The sequence below is a fragment of the Anomalospiza imberbis genome, chromosome Z (genome assembly GCF_031753505.1).
Source record: "Anomalospiza imberbis isolate Cuckoo-Finch-1a 21T00152 chromosome Z, ASM3175350v1, whole genome shotgun sequence".
In the NCBI taxonomy this organism is placed as follows: Eukaryota; Metazoa; Chordata; class Aves; order Passeriformes; family Viduidae; genus Anomalospiza; species Anomalospiza imberbis.
In genome coordinates, this window is record NC_089721.1 from 3,522,989 (window position 1) to 3,542,912 (window position 19,924).

The 19,924-nt window shown below is 38.6% G+C and overlaps 1 protein-coding gene across 2 annotated transcripts in view; it reads left to right on the forward strand.

The window, feature by feature from the left end:
* The window catches only part of RIT2 (Ras like without CAAX 2), a 186,571-nt gene that overhangs the window by 91,306 nt on the left and 75,341 nt on the right, over nucleotides 1–19,924 (forward strand). For both annotated transcript variants that reach the window (XM_068175955.1, XM_068175954.1), the window contains exon 5: nucleotides 5,073–5,264. In XM_068175955.1, coding sequence (XP_068032056.1) covers nucleotides 5,073–5,264 — 192 coding nt within the window. The remainder of the gene's footprint in view (nucleotides 1–5,072; nucleotides 5,265–19,924) is intronic.

Here is a 19,924-nt window from a genome sequence, read left to right on the forward strand (position 1 = left end):
GGGAATTTGCCATAACACTGGCATCCCCCACAACCCCACTGGTCAGTCTGTTTTAGAAAGAACCCACAAAACCCTCAAAAACATGCTAGAGCAACAGCACCTCACTGTTAATGACACCAGCAGAAAGACTGTGCAAGGAGCTTTATGTATTAAATTTTATGAATTGCTCCTCTGCGGAGCCTAATCCACCCACACTGCGCCATTTCCATAACAATACCCATGCACGAATAAAAGAAAAACCACCGGTGTTATTCAGGGACCCCGAGTCCAAGGAGATAAAAGGTCCATACCCTTTAATAACACAGGGAAGAGGGTATGGTTGTATTTCAACAGAGGCTGGCCCAAGATGGATCCCCAGCAAATGCATTAAGCCATATTTGGATGCACCATCAGAAGAAAAAGTAACCACGGCTGCACCTCCTACCACGACTACACAAAACATTTCTGACGATGTGGTGGCCTGGTGGCGAAGGAAAAAGAAGACACCTAACCTTGTCGCCAGAGTTTTAATCACCAGGAGATATTTCCAACCACCCTTCCAGGATCCCAATCACTTTTTTCCCTCACCCTGGATTCCTCCACCTTTCCCCTCTTACCTCTTCCCTAAAACCCCTTAAACCCCAACCCCATTTTCCCCACTTACCTTTTCTTTTTGTTATCCCTATTTTATTAAAGAAGGGGGAGGAGATGGAGGGAAGGAAGGAAAAAGGATGAGGAGATAGGGGAAGAAAATGTATTTGCACTCTGTAATACATGTCTTTTCCACCCCTGAAAAAACAGAATGGCATCACCTATAACAACCCCAGCAATGCCCAGAGGGATTCCCCCGGCTACCATCACCATCTTAATCGCTATCCAAGTAGCAGTAGGATGGATTGTGCCGCAGCCACGTGAGAATGACTGGGTCATGCTGGCGAAGTCACTACAGCAAGACAACTTTTGCCTGGCCATGGGAAGTGTCGATGACCTGCTGTACACCTGCCTGGTGGGGGTAACCCTGTCACCCAAAGACTACCATTATGCAGGTAAGAAGCCCAACCCTGTGGACACTTGGGACGAGTGGACAAGGATTTTACCACATGCACCACAGGAGCCTCAGGAATTGGACCTACTGGGCTCCTTGCAAGCCACATTCTGTGTGAGGTTTCTTTACCAACCCACACAGCAAGATTGGGCAGAGACAACTAAATTCCATCCGGTTGGATCTCATGAGATTAATAGAAAGGATGTATCTCCCCACAACAGGAGATAGAATGCAGCAAATTGGTGCAACTACACCACCAATACTGTATCCAAGTCCTCCTCGTTTCCCAAGGTGCTCCCGAGGGGGGTCTTTCTTATCTATGGTGACAGGGTGTGGGCAGGGATCCCATCTAAGATCAAAGAGGGTCCCTGCCGACTTGGCCAGCTTACCACGCTGACCCCCAACAAAACCCAAATTATGAATTGGAGGGAAGAGAATCGATTTTCTCATCAAAAGAGATCCTATGCTGAATTTGACCCAAATTGTGATTCTCAAATCCATAATTGGAACAAAGCCAAGAGGGCAGCTGCATCTATCTTCTTGCCATGGTATGCAGCAGCAAAGGCCGTCGGTGAGCTTTCTCACCTGGGGTGTTGGCTGAGTAAGCAGGCCAACGCTACGTCCGCTGCACTTTCCGACTTGTTGGTGGATGAAGAAACCACCAGGCACGCGACACTTAAAAACCAGGCAACCATTGACTTTCTACTACTTTTCCATGGCCATGGCTGTGAGGACTTCGCCAGAATGTACTGCTTCAATTTATCATCAAGAAGTATGTCAATCCAGACAAATATCCAAAGGATCCTAGAACAAGTTAAGACTCTTCAAGTGGAAAGCGCAGCTGTGGATCCTAACAACCAACTGCTAGCGAAATGGGGCATCCCAGGATGGGCTGTGTCAATCATCCAAGGACTGTTGTGGGTTCTCATAATTTTCCTCATTGTAATGACAACTTTGAAATGTTTCCAGAGAGCCATTAATAAAACTTTGGGGGATGTTTATTTAATTAATAAAAATGGGGGAGATGTGGGAGGCGGCCCAGGGGAAGCTTCAACAGGGTTGCCCTGGGATACTGCAATAGTGTAATTGCCTTACGGCTCCCGCCTTTCCTCATGTCTATCATTGGTTGTATCCTTCCCTGTTAATGTCCATCACCCCGTTGTACCATCCCCAGTTCTAGAGAATTCCCTGTTCTATGTGTTGTTATTGGTTCTCTGGTTGAAGCCACACCTCTCCCCCTCTCCCACTGGTTTTCCCCTCATCACCCCATCCTATCTTATTGGTCCTTTGTACCCTGACCCCGCCTTTCCTCCCTCGGTTATAATCTTCGACTCCTCCTCTGGGGGTGGGCTCTCAGAGTCAGCTCCCCTCTTGTGAGGTTGTCTCCCTGACCCTTTTCTGCTTCCTTTTTCCCTTGCTACACCTGCAATAAACCCACGAGAACAGCAGTGCTCTGAGTCTCCTCCCATCATTTGGTGGGTTGGATTTCAAGCTATCTGGGCTACTGCGGACTGGCCAGTAGGGGATCCCCTGCAGGACCAAGGTCCGAAGGACACCTTTACAGTATGTGAAATTAGGAACCCAGGGCCTCCTGTCAGTCAGGGAAAACCATTAAGCATCCCTAGGGAGTGATCCTGGGAGTACTCATGCTCCAGAACATCACTTACTGTGAGTAACTTAAACAGGGATGTGTGACCTAATTCCTTCTTGGTTTGCCATAAATGCCTATAAATGAGTGTACAAAGCTCTGAGTACTTCCTAGAGGTGGATCACCTCACTTAAGCAGCGCTCATTCTTTGTAAAAGGTTGTGCAGAGCTGTCATAGAATGGTAAAGTAGTTGATTTATGAAATTTCTAACTCAAGGAGACAGGTCATCTGGGCTGGGCATTAGGTTCCATGTGAAAACATGTGCTTTTAGCCATCAGCTCCACTCAGTTGTATAAACCCTCTAAAAATAAATAATAGGTGCAAGAAATAGCTAATGAGTTATCTAATGGTATAATTATTTTCCAGCATTAGAAGCAGCCTGTAGTTCATTAATGGCATTGAATTGTTTACCACTTTTTACAAGGACAGCTTAGTCAGTGGACTGCAGCTGCACAGCTACCTAAATTCAGAAGCCTAATCCACAGATTTAACTTCACTGGAGGCTTCCGTTGTCTGCTCAGCCTGAAGGAATCCTGAACTAGTTCTGTTCTTCCTATAAAGGAGATTCCTAATAATGGTGTAGAACAGTTCTAAGGGACTGGTGCAAAGAGGAGAAAATCAGGGTCACAATATGGGATGGAGGCTGCAGTGAGATCTTTGTTCTGGTGTAAAAGCCTGGGGTCTGAGGGCAGATAATGGGTTTAATGACTGTGTTTAGTCATTAGCACTCCCTGCTCTCAACTTGGAGACTTTGAATGTGGTGTATAGTTTGGTATTGCATCATTTATTAATCTAGTAGCTATCTAATGCAAATGGCTGGAAGAGATCTGGGAACAGAGACACAGCTTTGTTCAGTCTCTTGTCCAAACCACAGAGTGTGGAATCCTTTCTGTTTGATATCTTCAGTGTTCAGCTGCTCTATTGCTTGCATATCCACTTTCGAGAGGATGGGCTACATTATGACCTGACCCACTCTGTCTTGTAGCTTAGTAGTTAATAAACCCTCCTGGGGTGCTATGGGGTGATAATTCAGAGATTTTCAAATTCTGAGTAAGTCTCAAAGCAGAATCCTACCCTTAAATTGCCTATTAGTCTGCCATTTTGAAGCTTAGTTGGACGAACTTTTTCCTGCAGCAGGTGAAATGTTTTGGATGATATATAAAGCCCTTGGGTAAAAGATACATCATAAATAAATGATAATGGTCAATATGAAAGTCTATTCACAGTAAGTATTGTCAATCAACATGAGCAAGTATTGAGAGAGATTTAAGGCTAAGACTTTTAAAAGAGCATAAGAAATCCATTTCCCTTCAATTTTCAGCAAGAGCTGAGGATATATATATATGTAAACTAAACTGTTTTAAAAAATCCTAAATTCTCAATAGAGTAAAAAATAGAGGATTTTATGCTGAGTGCTGCTGCTCATAGAAATGGTCCAATGTTGATATGTGCATTCCTTTTTTATCAGACCTTCCTGCATCTTAATATCTCTGGAGAACTGATTCTGTCAGGAGCATTCTGATCCTGACCGACTGTTGCCATGGTATTGGGTTATTCTGGGCTGTGATCAAGAAAAACAAACAAACTTGAGAAAGATACTGGCTTTAAAACATATTCTCAAGCCACAGTGCCTGAGTCTATTTTTTGAAAACTAAATCTTGATTTTTATTGTACAGTGTGTCAGTCATTAAAACCTTCTGGAAAAAAAAAAACATACCACTAACAAGAAGTATTGCTGTGACAATAAACATAAAATGAGAAAAATGCAGGAGAAGGAAATGGGGCCAATTCTTGCACTGTTTAAAATTGTTCATTCTCATTTAATGACGTTACCCCACACTGAAGTCAAACCTTCATCTTTTCTGAGACCCTTTAAAAAAGTAGAACATTTTGCAGATCAGATCCCTGTTTTGTTAGGCACTGTTCCAAAACTGATGGGGACCAATGAATATCTTTTTTATATTACTGAGCTTTTGAACTGAGTGCATAATAAGGAATTTGTACCTGTCTCCAGTTCCTAGGTAGTAATATAATTTCTTTTACACTGAATTTTAATATTCATTCAGTTGCAAGTCATCTGTTTGTACTGGCAGCACTGAAGAAGTTTCTGGTAATACCTGAGACAATATTTTCTGTATGCAGGCACTTGCATAATAATTTCACATTCTTAGTGGACAGAGCTCCATTGATGGGAAAAGAAAAAAAATCCTAAGAGAAATCCCTATTATTGGGGTTGATGAACCCAGAAGGATGCACAAATTTCAGCAAGCAGTTTTTACAAGGGTAAAACAAGCAATGTAAATTTATGTAGGGAGCCGAGGAAGTTTTCTGCAAGTTTGTTATTTACAGATGGATAATTTTTTTTGCCAAATTACTGAGCGTGTTCCTCCTGTTCTGCAGGCAGAATTCACAGCCATGAGGGACCAGTACATGCGAGGTGGAGAAGGCTTCATTATCTGCTATTCCATCACAGACCGCCAATCCTTTCAAGAAGCAGCTGAGTTTAAGGAACTCATTTATCGTGTCCGGCACACCTATGACATCCCTGTGGTGCTGGTGGGAAACAAAATAGACCTTGAGGAGTTCAGGCAGGTAAGAGACGTCTCTGCTGGTTTTGGCTTGGTTTTGCTTGGCTGCCTCAGGGGTTTCTGCAGCATATGTTGTGCAGTGTTACTGAGAATTATTAGCACAAGAAGAGGTTTAATCAAAGAGAGACAAACTTGTAATGAATTAAAGTGTTTGTGGTGCTTTTCATTCATATGTTGTGGAACTTGAAGCAGCATTGGCAAATCACATCTAAACTTTCTCTGTTTTTACTTGAAAAACTTTGACTAGAGTTGTCAAAAGATTTATTTATATTCATATATATATATATATATTCAAAATAGAGCTTCAGTCAAGACCTTTGTGGAAAAATACCTTTGGTTTCTGCCATTAAATAGAGGTTTGGTTTTTTTTCCCAAACAGATTTAATTAAACGTTTTTCAACCTCAGATTAAAAAAAAAGTGAAAAAAGAAAGAAATCTAAATGAGACTACATCTGCCTGAAGATCTAGTGATTGTGCTATCAGAGTGTTTAGGTGAAAAGGGGACATGCATGCAAGACTTGAATTCACTTTGATTTGTATACAAGATTTCAGCTACCACCACCCATAGAGAAACATAATTTTTTTTTTGACTACAAGGTCAATGGCTGTGGCTCTCTCAATGTCTTCAATAATCTTTGTTCACTTTTTTCCTTTTGCTTCCTCTACTTCTTCCTTACTGTTTGTACTAGTGAGCTAGAGAGAAATCACATTAGAATGGCTTGGTTGTGGCCTGGTACTGAACAGAAAATATGCCTAATCTATAACTAGAACTGCTTTCAAATATCTGACTTCTGTGCAGACATATGTAACACTTAAATAAAATGGTGTTTTTTTGGTTCATTAGCATCTGTGCTCACACAATCCTGTCTTACTCTTTTCCACTTATCCTGTCATTCTTCCCATTCTGTTGTCTTCTTTATTCTACCTGAAGAAAATCCAAGACAGCATTGAGCCTGAAATGAGTCTTAAAGAATCTGATTATGTACATTTAAAACATCGCATATGTTTTCCAGATCATTTGCTTCCTCCCCAGATCAGGCGGTGGCAAAACCCTAATGGTGACAATCCAGCTGCAGTTTAACATGGATGCCATGTGCTTTTACACCAGAAGGAGAGGGATGAGGGTTTGGGAAGGGTGTGGGCTCAGTTTTTTTGCTGAGAGAACTGGAAATTCACTTGATTCCAAAGCAGGATACAACTGATTACCAACAGTTATCCCTAGATGAGGTTTCAGCAGTGCTTTATTTCTAATTGGTATGAAGACACTCTTTTACAGATCTTTGCCATTATCTCTTTCTGATCTCAACTTTTGTTGAACTTTTATATTTTAATCACTGTCAACATATATAAAAATATATACCTGGCTTTTTACATGCTCCTTGGTAATCCTGTCTCGTCTCACAAACAGGAAAATTACTGTGCATGAATATCTGGATTTCACCTACAGCATATTAGATTAAGGGGCATGGGGATGGTTTTGGGAATAATACTAGAAATTAAGCCTGTGAGATGTGACAAACACACGAAAAACTGTTCTATGAAGCCACCACTGATGATCCTGCCTGAATATGTGAACAATGAAAATCCAAATTGTGGTCCTACATTTTAAAAAGTTTTCAACGAAGCAAAATTTAGGCCTTCAGAATGCTTTTCCTCCCCATGACCTCTAAAAATGCCAACACATTTGGCAGTGTCAGAAGGGTTTTCTCAAGTATTCTGCCATCCAGACTTTGACCCTTAAGTCAAAGACTAGTAAGGCAGTGTAGAGAAGATCTGCTCCTTTAAATAAAGTCTTTGAATATGACTGTGTGTCCATAATGAACCAACAGTAAAGAAAAGCAACTTTTTATGGAGTCCATATTTTGGGGTATTATTTTTAAATTTCTACTATCTCTACTCCATGGCTGTTGTCTGCATAATTAATTGGCGCTGAGGTGTATAAGTTGTGCTCCTAGAATATATCTTCACTTTAATTTCATCCATTGCAGATTCCACTCCACAATTCAAAGCAAATCCTGGTTAAGTGGGGGTGTTGAGCAGATACTGCTCTGAGTACCTTCCTGACCTAGACTGAAGCCCTAGTGTGTGGGATGACACTTCTGTGCCCAGCTTTAAGAGCATATTAATGCTTTTCAGTGTTTCATTATTTCAGATCTGGGACATGAGGCTATGCTGTATGTTTAACAAACACTGAAGTAAGTTTTCTCTATGCTCACTTGTAAGGTTAAGCAATATCTAAGTAAATGATTGAGCTCTGGGAAGGTAGATTGAAAGTGGTCTTTTCAAGGTCGTGCACTGTGGTTACAGCTTCATTAAAAGCATTTGGATGGCTGAGAGTGACAGCCAACTAACTCTGGAGTGACAGGCAGCAATGAGCTGGTGATTTAGGGCATTAACATATCAATGAACAAACAGGGAGGCACACAAGCACACCAAATTCAAACAGCTGAAAAATAGTAGGCATCACAATGCAATCAGCCAGGTTGGAATTTGACCAGGGCACCAGGGATAATATTGTTGCTTTGCTAAATGACATTTTTCTCCTATGAATTTCATTAAAACAACTGTAATGTTATTAATGTTATTTCAGGACATAACATTAAGTTCAACATTCCTGGGCATCATTTCCATTTAATGACAATTCTGCAACAATTAGACTGGCCATAGTGGCTTGGCCAGACAAAGCTGTTGTCTGAAATGTGAATCCCCACACAGTACAGTTAATAATGTATGTTGCTTTCCTCAAATCTATCAACAGGACTACAGGAAAAAAACTAATCTGCAATTAAAATTGTGACTTAAGAGAAACACTGCTGAAAAAAAAAAGAGTTAATTATTTTTAAATATTATTTTTATTTTATGATGGCTTCAGTGAAATTATAGTCTGTGCGTGCCTGTGATTTTTATTGTCCTATGAAATGGCTTTGTCTCTACTCCTTCTTAAAGCAAGTTTTAGTTATATTCACCAGCCTGAAGAACAAACACTTTCAATCTTATCTGAACAACATGGGAAAAATTGTGCAAAAAGTGGGTGGAAAAGAGAGTAAATCATTATCTTGATGTTTATGTGGTGGCAAGGCACCCTCCATCCCCCACTGAGCAGGCATGAATTGCTTAGGCATTCACAGAATCATGGAATGGTTTGTATTGGAAGGGACTTCAAAGCTCATCTCATTCCAAACCCTCTGCCTTGGGCAGGAGCACCTTTCACTAGACCAAGTTACTCTGAGTCCCATCCAGCCTGGCCTGGAGCATTTATCTGTGTCCATTCCCTGATTCTTCAGCCATTGCTCTAAGAAACACTTAAATATTATATGCATTAAATTCCATAGCTATTTGATAGAAAAATACAGAACTAAATGATTAGGTAACATGTTAATTTCAGTGTTTTCAAACAGCAAAGCCATTAGATCAGTAAATGTATGCTTGTATGTCTTTAATTATCATCAGATTTTCAGAAACATGTAGGACCAGCTGTTTGAAAATGCTGATACTTTCACTTTAATGCTGATACTTTCACCTTGTCTCTTTACTCCAGATGAACACCTGATTCTTACTGTTTAAAATGTGTAACAGATGAATACCTAATTATAACATATTAATCTTTAAAAAATACATTAAAGCTAATCAAGCTCATGCCATACTAATGTTAAATTACAGGTTTATATTAAAAAGATTATTAATTAAGACCTGTGGCATTACTAAAATGTTGTTCAGAAAATATACAAAAGCCTTTACCTACTAGTCACTCCAAAATATTAATTACATTGAGAAATTTAGAGGTTAACTACTCAAGCTCCTTTTAATAATGCGCTGTAAGTCTGAACTGCAAAACATTCTTTCTAGAAGCTTTTTTTTAACTTTTAAAGTAGCTGTTAGAACCCCTCTTGAAATTCTAGCTATGCAGAAATATCACAGCTTTCATGGAACAGTTTTCAGTTTCTTTTCTTTTTTTTTTTTTTTTTTTTTTTTTTTGACCCCAGAGGAATCAGCTGTGTGCTCAGTTGAGTCCATGGAAAATGTGTTGATGTCCATTTTGTCTGAAGTTAGGAGGGCAGCTCATGTTTCTTCCAGCTCCTTGACTCTCTGGAAAGCCCTTTATCAAAGCTGTTAGTTTTGCCAGTATGGTTTTGCTCCTGAAAAGAATTATGCAGTTGTTTACTCTTTCACCCATGAGTTGCCTTACTGGCTTCAAGGAAAACCCTGAGAGCAGCAGTGCCTTTGAAAGCATTTCCCTCTACAATACTCTCCTTTAGTAGGAAATAAAAGATCAACATGAAATCTGCCTTCTTCATCCAAAACTGTAGTGGTGGAACAAGGGGAGCGTGTTCAAAGTGAAAGAGAGTACATTTAGATCAGATGTTAGATAGAAATTCCTTTCTGTGAGGGTGGTGAGGCCCTGGCACAGTTGCCCAGGGAAGCTGTGGCTGCCCCTAGATCCCTGGGAGTGTTTATTTAGGGCCAGGCTGGACAGGGCTTGGAGCAACCTGGGACACTGGCAGGTGTCTCTGCCCATGGCAGAGGGCTGGAAAATGGTGGTCTTTAAGGTCCCTTCCAACCCAAACCATTCTGTGGCTCTGTGATTCTATGATTTAACACGGAGCAGTATATTACTCAGAGTGGAAATGCATTATAGAGCTTTCATTGTATTTTTCCCCTGAAGTTTTATCATTCCAGAAAATAATTCTCAAAACAGTATTACAGTAAGTTTTCATGATCAGAACCAGCTGAATATTTTCACTTCAATGAGATTTTACTCTGTATTTTGCTCAAGATAAGCCAACTGGTTATCAGACAATGTGAATGTCAACTTTTAGGTTTTCATTTTGACAGTTGCTCTATTTTCATGCTTCTCAAACCTTGAAATATCAGTTCAGTCTGAGACAGATAAAGGTTTTTGTTTTGTTATGTTTTGCTTTGCTTTGTTTTTGTTTAGCCTTATTTTCTTAAAAACTTGTTTTCATTTGGTTACTTCTGTGTGAGTAACTTTTTGGTACATATATCAAAAAATTGTCAGTTTGTACCTTCTGGTGCCTGGTTGAGAAACTGAAAATACTTCAAGAATATGATATTATATTTTGCTTTTATTTTTATTTTTCACTGCATGACTATGAAACACTGTTTACTAGATGCTCCCTTACTCATATTATGAATCATGAATCTGTACTTTTATGAATTTCTTACCTTAGCATCAGGCTCAATTCTGTTGCTTTTGGGATTAAAACTCCTCTGAAATTTGTAACTGTACTCCAACACCAGCAGTTCCACTTTCTCTTGAAACCATTAAATGTAAGGTAGGTAGAAGTGTCTGTACTGAAGAAAGAGTCTTGTTTCCCATTATTCAGACCAATGTCCTACACAAAGAATGAAAGGTTTCAATTTTCCTTCTGAACTTGAACTGCAAGTCAAGGTAAATGCATTTTTTTGCTGCTTATTAACAATGAAGGATATACATTAATGTTAATTACAAACATCGTAAATGGTGAAATTAAATTACTTGGCTAGACTCTCTGTAAAATCCATGCAGAAAACCAGGATTTATCACATGTCATAGAAGTGTCTCATAAAATGAGATGTATCTGCCTGGGAAGAAGTCTGTCTTGCAGCTGACAGCAGAGGGAGGCTCAGACAGCCATCTTCTTTGCCTTTTTGAGCTAGTGTTTTGGTGAGATGAAAACTTATAAAATTGTTTCTGACATATTTTCAGTTTAGAATCCAAACTTACTGATTCATGTTGTTATTGCTGCTGCTAACTGCAGACTGTACTTCTGAACCATGCACTAATCTTTTCTTTGATTTTTGAATAAACAAAATCCTAGACAACAACTACAAAATCATAATGGAAGTTTAATGGAAAAAATCCTGAGGAGAACATGGCACAGAAGAGCAAATTCTTCAAAACTATGTCATGTCCAGAAGAGAGGAGCTAGGGAAGGGTCTGGAGCAAAAGTCTGATGAGCAACAGCTGATGGAGCTGGGAAAGGGGCTTAGCCTGGAGAAAAGGAGGCTCAGGGGGGACCTTGTGGCTTTGCACAGTTCCTGATAGGAGGGGACAGCCAAGGGGGGTTGGGCTCTGCTCCCAGGGAACAGGGAGACAAGGAGGGGAAATGGCATCAGGCTGAGCCAGGGGAAGCTCAGGTTGGACATCAGGGAAAGATTTCTTTGTGGAAAGGACTGTCCCGCACTGGCACAGCTGCCCAGGGCAGTGGTGGAGTCCTCATCGCTGGAGGGAATTAAAAGCTGTGTGGATGTGGCACTTGGGACATGGGGCAGTGGTGGCCATGGCTGTGCTGGGGGAATGGTTGGATCAATGGCCTTAGAGGTCTTTTCCAGCCTCAGTGATTCCAGGGTTCTATTTATTTGAATTTTTTTATTGCATTTTTAATTCGTTTTTTCATCCATTTGGATTCCATTTGATTGTTTGTTTCCCATGGATATTCATGTAGTTCCATTTTTCCATCAGTGTCTGATGAAAATGAATTACATTTGTAAGGAGTTACCGACATCAGTTACATGCACCTGCCTACATATTTCCTTCTCACATGATATCACATCATATTCTTTGTTTGGTCTTCAAAGTCTGTACAATATAAGCCATTTTTGCTGTTTTGATGGAGCTATGACAGTTGTGTGAATATTTCAAATTAAAACTACTGAAGTTGTCATGGTGTTTTATTATCCTAGAAACTGTCAGACCTTTGAATAATCACTTTCTTGCATTATCAAAATGCCTATCTGGATTCTGTCATGTTCTTCTACGACTTTAACTTCTATTTACTTTTTATTGATTTTGATTTTTCAACGCTTCTTTTATGCTGGCTATTGTCCTAAGTAGTCTTTCTCATATAGTTTTTAAAAAAGAATATTTATAATGTTTTCCCTTCTGAGAAAAAAGGAAGAAAGAAAGAAAAGAAAGAAAGAAAGAAAGAAAGAAAGAAAGAAAGAAAGAAAGAAAGAAAGAAAGAAAGAAAGAAAGGAAAAAGAAGAAAAAGAAAAAGAAAAAAGAAAAGAAAAAGAAAAAAAGAAAAAGAAAAGAAAAAGAAAAAAAGAAAAAGAAAAAGAAAAAGAAAAAGAAGAAAAAAAAGAAAAAGAAAAAGAAAAAGAAAAAGAAAAAGAAAAAGAAAAAGAAAAAGAAAAAGAAAAAGAAGAAAAATAAAAAGAAAAAGAAAAAGGAAAAGAAAAAGAAAAAGAAAAAGAAGAAAAAAAGAAAAAGAGAAGAAAAATAAGACTAAAAAGAGAAAGAAAAAGAAAAAAGGGTATTTTTTTTCATGTCAATGCAATTCTCGAAGAAAATTTGGCAACTATAATCTTTTGGAAAGAAATTCCATCATTGTCAACAGTCTTTGCAAATGTTCCTTTATACAAAGTTTACCTCCTGTCATTACAATGCTTTCATGTTTCCACAGGTTCCCACAAACCACAGCTTCACATTACCCAGGCTGCAGAAAATGCCATCAGACACGCAGACAATTGTAATGAAACTCTTGGCTCATTTCTCAATTTATAATTGTGTTAACCTCCAGTGAATCACTCAGTAAGTCCCGTAATTTCTTCAACATGGAGCAGAAGACACTTGAAGGGGACTAAGATGCAGATAACAAGCTGCTCTGTAGGAGAAGAAACAACAGGAAAACAATAGCTGCACTGCAGATAATAAAATGTTTATAGTGTAAAACCTGGATATTCAGAGATAAAACCAAAGACAGCTAATTGCTTGTAGCTGAAGCAGGACAAAGCAGGATGTGTAGCCAGGGGTGTACACAGGGGAGGGTGTTGCAAGGTCACTTCACTGCTAGGGATACCAAACAGCTGCACAATTTATATTGTTTTGAAAGGCTCACGCTACTTCTTATCTCTACCTGCTTTAACTTCACCATCCACCTCAGAGATCTTTGTTCTGCCCATATGCTGAATCCTAACTTGGCATGACCGTGTGTGACTTCAGTGGGAGAGCACCTCAGAGGAGAGGTTTGAAGGTACAGAGCGGCTCTCCCACCTCTTGCCTTACTGACAGAGGCTGCTCCTCAAGGTGAACTTGGGCTGAGATTTGTCTGCTTGTCTTGCAAATTAACCAAGATTGACTCTTGTGAAGGTTTTCACGTGGCAGTCATGCCAGCAGGATCTTTCTTTGTAATTAAGGCAAGCAAGTCATGTTATAAAACTTCCACACAAAACTCCTGCAGGGTTAGAGGAGTGTAGGGCTTGATTGCAAGTGAGTTCAGGGTGCTGCAGCTTTCCTTAGAATCCCTCAGAGGGAAAGATGTTGGTTACACGATGACCACACAGAGAAGTACAGCTTGCAAGGGAAAACACAGTGGCATCATTTTTTAGGTGGCTAGTGTCTAGTCAGGAGCCTGTACAGATGCCTGTGCTGGATATTTGTTGTGATTTGACTCTAGCCAGCAGCTAAGTACCATGCAGCCACTCACTCATTCCCTTCTGCTTCTAGTGGCGAGGAAAATTTACAAGCAAAGAAAAAAAAGTAAACACTTTAATAATTGAAAAAAAAAAGCTTTTAAAAATTATATTGATGATACTAATAATGAAAAGGAGAGAGAGGGAGGAACAAAGCCCAAGAGAAACAAGTGATGTTCACTAGCCACTGACTGATGTTCAGTGTGTCCTCAAACAGAAATAGGCAGCTCCTGGCCAAATCCCCCCAGTTTATGTCCTTCATGGTATGAAGTACCCCTTTAGCCAGTTTGGGGTAGCTCTCCTGGCCATGCTTTCCCCTGACTTTTTGTGCACCTGCTCATGGGCAGGAAATTGGACATTAAAAAAGTCCTTGCCTGCCGTGAGCACTGCTGAGCAACAACTAAAATTTCACTGTGTTGTCAACTTTACTCTCATTCTAGATCCAAAACACAGCACTGTACCTGCTACTAAAAAGAAAATTAACTCTACCCTAGATGAAACCAGGACAACTTCAGAGAAAGCTCGTCATCCCCGAAGGATTCCCATAGCTCATTTTTCACCAGCATAGCAAGGTGTAAGGACAGAGCTGCCTGTGGCTCTCACTCCACTTCTTTCATTGCACCAGGGCTGAGGGCAAAATTTCATTTTATTAATTTTCCATGTATTTGCTGAAGCCTTCATTTCCCTGTGAACCTTGCTCTTGAGCACTGTGTACAAGCCAGGCATCAACCTGTTGTTGACACGGAGGAGGAAGAGTCACAGGAACACACCACAGCAGGCAGAGCTGACTGGCACACAGTTCTGCCCCTCCACCTTCCAGGCTAGAAGCAACACGACCTCAGAATTTATTGGGTCATTTTCCCCACAGGGGCACACGTGTAAGTGATGGAATCTTTGCATACTTGTTGCTGTTTTTACAGCAGCAAAATCAAGGTTTCAGCCCAACCCTTGCATGTTACATAGTACAGTTCCAGTTCAGGAAACTGAGCATATGCTTAATTAGGGTGGAATTAATGCAAGTTTTTTCAATTTAATCTGCACTTCAGTGAAGATGCTGCCCTGAAAGTGAGACAGTAAAAAGCAACTTTGTAAAAATAAAAGTACCTTTGCAAATTAGCATATTAATATAGACAGCCACATTTACAGAGTGGGTTGTTTGTACAAAAATGTGAATTTCTGGGAACAAGGATAGCTTCCTATGTGTTTGTGGGGGTTTTTTGTTTCTTTGTGGTGTTTTTTTTGTTTTTTTTTGGTTTTTTTTTTGGTTTTTTTTTTTTTTTTTTTTTTTTTTTTGCAGTAGGAGGTCAAACTACTTGAAAGTAAAAACTTTGCCAGCATTTAATTACAGCTCATTATGGTTTTATAAATAATAAGAGCATGATCTAGCATTTAAAGAAATGAAGATTAATCAGTTTAATCATCTTTGATTTTTTAAGATTACTTGTATTATCATCTTAATGACTCACTTTTTTTTTTCCCAGATGAGTTAGAAAGTTAGAGAGATTTGTTTTTAATCATATCTAACAATTTGCCTAAGAATAGCAACTTCAGTTTCACACAGTGTGACATTAAGTGGTGCAGTCATGAAACCAAAAATTTAAAAAAAGTCCCTTATCCCTCCCGCCTCCCAAAAACACTATACAGAAAAGTAAATTAGGGGGAAAATATGTGTTAATACCTCATCCACAGTATCCATATTTTACTATGTAAAATCTATGGAAAAATTGCAGCTTCAAAGCCTCTGAGTAAATTGTTTGATATAACACATTTATTTCAAGAAGATCCAGGAAATCACCTATTTTAAAATGACATTAAAGCACATTATTGCACTTGAAACTCAAGATGTTAAATGTCTACAAAACTTCAAAATTTGGGATTCAGTGTTAGTCATTTACATTACTAATCAGATAGTTTTGCTGATCAGAACCCCAGAGCCTGTCTGGGAGTTAGGGTATGGTGTGTTGTTTATTTGAAATTAATTGGTATTTGTTTGATAAAGCTCAGTATCTTCATCCACCTTCTCCAGATGAGTGCTGCTTCTAAAAGAAGAAAAGGATGGACCTCCCTTCTACCATTACTGTATTTGTTTCCTCTGTCACTCAGGAAATATTTTTCCTCTCTGTTTCCATCTATGCAATTTTTCCCACTGACTACAATTTAACTAAGGATAAAAATATGTCTTGTTAATTTTTTTAATCATCTGGTACAAGCTGACACACATATGCAGGGTTTTCTGTGTGCTTGTGTCTGTCTGCATGTTTTAACACCATAATTTAACACCAACATTGTGCTCAGTGCAGGATATTCATCAGCACCACAGGCCACCCCTGGGGTATTTCTGTCATAAATAGTTCAACACTGAAATTTGGAATTGATTTTACATTTGCTCTAAGGTGGTGGGGACTATGGGGACTAACATAATGATGTGACTAATATAATGTCTTGGTTAAAAAAAAAAAAAAAAAAGTAAAATTTGCCTTGGTTCCCTAGATTCCATTCATTTCTACATCTTACAATTTCTTGGATTTTAAAACCTGAGGAAGCATGAGGTGGTTGTTTTGTTGGATTTTCCACCCAGCCTGTTCTAAAATCTGGATAATATTATGCCAGATGTTCTTAGTCGGGGGCTACTTTAAACTACAGACCAAACCTTGTGGCCTTCCTATCATAGTTTGGAACCTTCCTAGCAACTAATTTAAACCCCACACCACCTACTGTTAAAGAGTCCTAGAATATTTTCCACTGAAGGCAAACCCCAAGATTATGCTGGGTGCAGGTGGTTAGGCTGAGAGGAATGTTCAAATCCTCAGTTATCCAGGCATTTTCACTTCATTCTGGACTGATGCAGGAATGTGGGTGTCAGGTGGCATCCCTCTGATCTCTTTTGTTCTCTTTCTCAACAAATTGTATGAAGTAAACTGTGTGGATTTGCTCCACTTAATTAAAAAATATAGATCTTTTTTTTCCTAATTTTTTTTATTAACTGGTTGTTTGTTAGATGTCGGGGGAGATTGAAGGTGTTTGTGTGTTTTGTATAGTCAAAGAAGGAAACAGAAGAAGAGGAGGGTGAAAGAGAAAGTGGAGATGATTTATGCTTTCCTTGGAGTGAAATACACCTTGAGCATTCTCCAGACCTGTGGCCTCTGGCTTGAATTGGGGTACAGACCCATGTGGTTCATTTCCCAGTACCACCCACTGAAGAAATGCTTCTCATGGAGAAGTTGTATTCCCTTTTAATCCCATTTTCTATACCATCTGAAGTGAATGAGATTATTTCACTGATGATTGCCTGTGACTACAAGATGGCTGGTGATGGCAGGTAACCTTTTCAAGATTATAATGCTCTCAAAACCAGGAGGGGGTTAGAACCTGAGAGTGGTTTGATTTGGAGGATCTGCACTGCTGAGAATCCCTGAGATCTTCCAGGAAACAAACAACTCCCCACCAAACACAAACAAAAACCAAAACCAAAACAAAACACAGAAACCAAATCAAAGTAAAACAAAAAAGAACTCCAAAATAAACAAACAAACAAAAGAATGGTAGAGTTAAAGAGATCATAGATGGGTCAGCAACACTTGATCAGTGACACTCAAGCCTGAAAGTCCTTTGGGAAACATCACCACTTCAGACATGGTGGTGTCTGCAAGAAATTCTTCAGTCCCTAAGTGTAATATAAGAATTTTAAAGGATTTGATGTTAATATACTCCTGTATTTTGTGACAGAAAGTATTTCACTGTCAGATATCTTTGATCTTGCTAGGGTTTTAACCTTATTTGATAGTTATTTGTGAAGACAAAAAAGTTTGGGAGTGCTTTATAGGTAGCAGTTCATTAATTACTACTTTTCCTTGTTTAAAGCATACACCTCAAGTCCTTTGTTTTATTAAGAGAGAACTTTGTGGAAGATAATTTTGTGTAAGGATAATTCCTACATTAAAAATCTCCGATGAGCTTACTAAATTTCTGGGGAAGAATTTTGTTGTATTCAATGTTACTTGTTCTTCACTCACTGTGGAATCTGGAGCACAAAGACATGGCTAGATGGGGCACAGTGGTAAAAGTGCCTTTTTGCTCTATTCTAGAAATCTTTCCTGAAATTCTTATTAACAGGAGTGAAGAAATTCACATTAACAATAACTGAATTTTTCTTTATGCCAAAATATGTCTATCTAAGGTCCAATTAATTTTTCAGAACTTGCTGGAGAATCTCCCACTGTTTGTACCATTGTTCTGTGAACAGAAAAAATGACATACTTTCCACTGCTGTCAACCTGGCAACATTTATTTCATTTAAATTTAACTCACACACCCACTAAATACTGCTTTGACTAATTTTAAATCCCTATAATATAAAAATAATTTTATATATGTCCCGTTTGCCTGACATTTTCAATATGGAATGTCTGTAATAGAGAAATTGGTTTTTATGGAGCACAGGTAAAAAGGCCATGTGGGAAACTGAAGATAATTAATGAAAAAAAAAAGCTCATAAAAAACAGTGGAATAGTTCCAATGGGAATCTGTTTAATTCTACTTGTGCAATAAAGTTAAAGGGTTGTTGTTATGCCAAAATTACACAGTAGCACAGAAATCTTTATTTTTTATAATCAGCAAATTCCTGAACCTTTGTGACTAGATAGTCTGGTCTTCTTCAGAAGTGTTCCTCACTAAAGCAAGATAGCATTGGAATGGCTGTTTTCCTTCAAAAATTAAAAATATAAACAGCAAACTTTCATAGTATTGAAATTTTCAGCAGAAAATACTTCTGAAAAAAAAAATGTGGTATTTACACAGAAAATTAACACAATGCAATGAATGAAATGCAATGAAAAAAAACTACCCTGCTACCTGAAATTATGTAATGAGCTGTTACTTAGAAACCCCATATGGCCATTATCCACTTAAATGTATTAAGCCTTCAGCTTGTTCAATGCATGGTTTTATTTGTCTAGACAGTGATTGAAAATGTATAATTCAGGTTATCTCCACTTTTCTATAGTGATGGAAGTATCAAAAGTGCCTATATTATATTCCTTTTCCTCTTGGATGTGATTCTCATTGAAATTCTACAGTCTGAGCAAAGTCTGACCTTAATGCTCTGCCTTTACCTGCCTCAATATCTGTGGTTTATCTTGATGAATAATGCACCTAAATTACAGGATTTTGTGGTATTTTATTCTGAACAATCACAGGAAAGACAGAGAATACTGAGGTGACTTTGAACGACAGGAATGAGGGTACTTAATACTGAAAAATGGTGTAATGAAATTAAGTTTAATTTATAATTTATATCAGGGTAGGAATGGATAGTATAGAAGATCTGCAGTCAGAACATAAGCTCCCCAAAATTTCGAATTAGAAGTTTAGTTTTGAGGGTTCTTTAGTAGGCTTTCTAAATTCAATACTTGGGCAGCTTATAAAAATGCTAGGAAGGAGAGGTTTTACAACTAACTGAAAATATATCTGCTAACAAATTATCAGGAACAGATGGTATTCACCCAAGAGTTCCAAGAGAGTTCAAGTATAAAACTGCTGAACTATTAACTGTGCTTAAAATGGAATCAGCAACAGGGAAATGGAAGATGGCACATGCAGAAGAGTCCAGGGAGCTGCAGACCAGTAAATCTGAGTTCTTCTAAGAAAATTCATAATTACTAAAAGAAAGAGTAAGAAAAACAGATAAATTAATAAAGATGAATAAATAGGAATAACAAATATGTGAATAAATATCATTTTGCAGGCAAAAGTTGTAGAAGCTTTCAGAAAGGTAACTTGTGCCTGACAAATCAAGTCAACAAACGTACAAGGAACAGGATTATGGCCGTAAGTTTCATAAACTTCCAAGTAGTTTGATGTGAATAAAAAAACAAAATTGAAGAAAACTATGTCACATGTTACTAAATGTCAAAAAGAAGAACTAATAAAAGTAGGAATAAATGGTGAAAAATGAAAAGTGATTACCTTTTTAAGTCCAAATAGATAGAGATATTCCTCTTTGAAATAGATCCATCAATGTCTGGACAAAAAGGTGATAGACTTTCTCTAACTCTTTTGCTAAGTATTTAACTCTAATTTGGGTGATAAACATGACACTTAAACATGATGAGATTTAAAAACAATTCTAAATATATTTAGAGGTTTAAGATTAATTCTAAATATTTTTAGAGGTTTAATGTAGCTGTGCGTTTCGAGGTGGGGGGACGCCCCGGGGGTGTCCAGGAGGGGCCCCCCCTAGGCTGTGAGTTC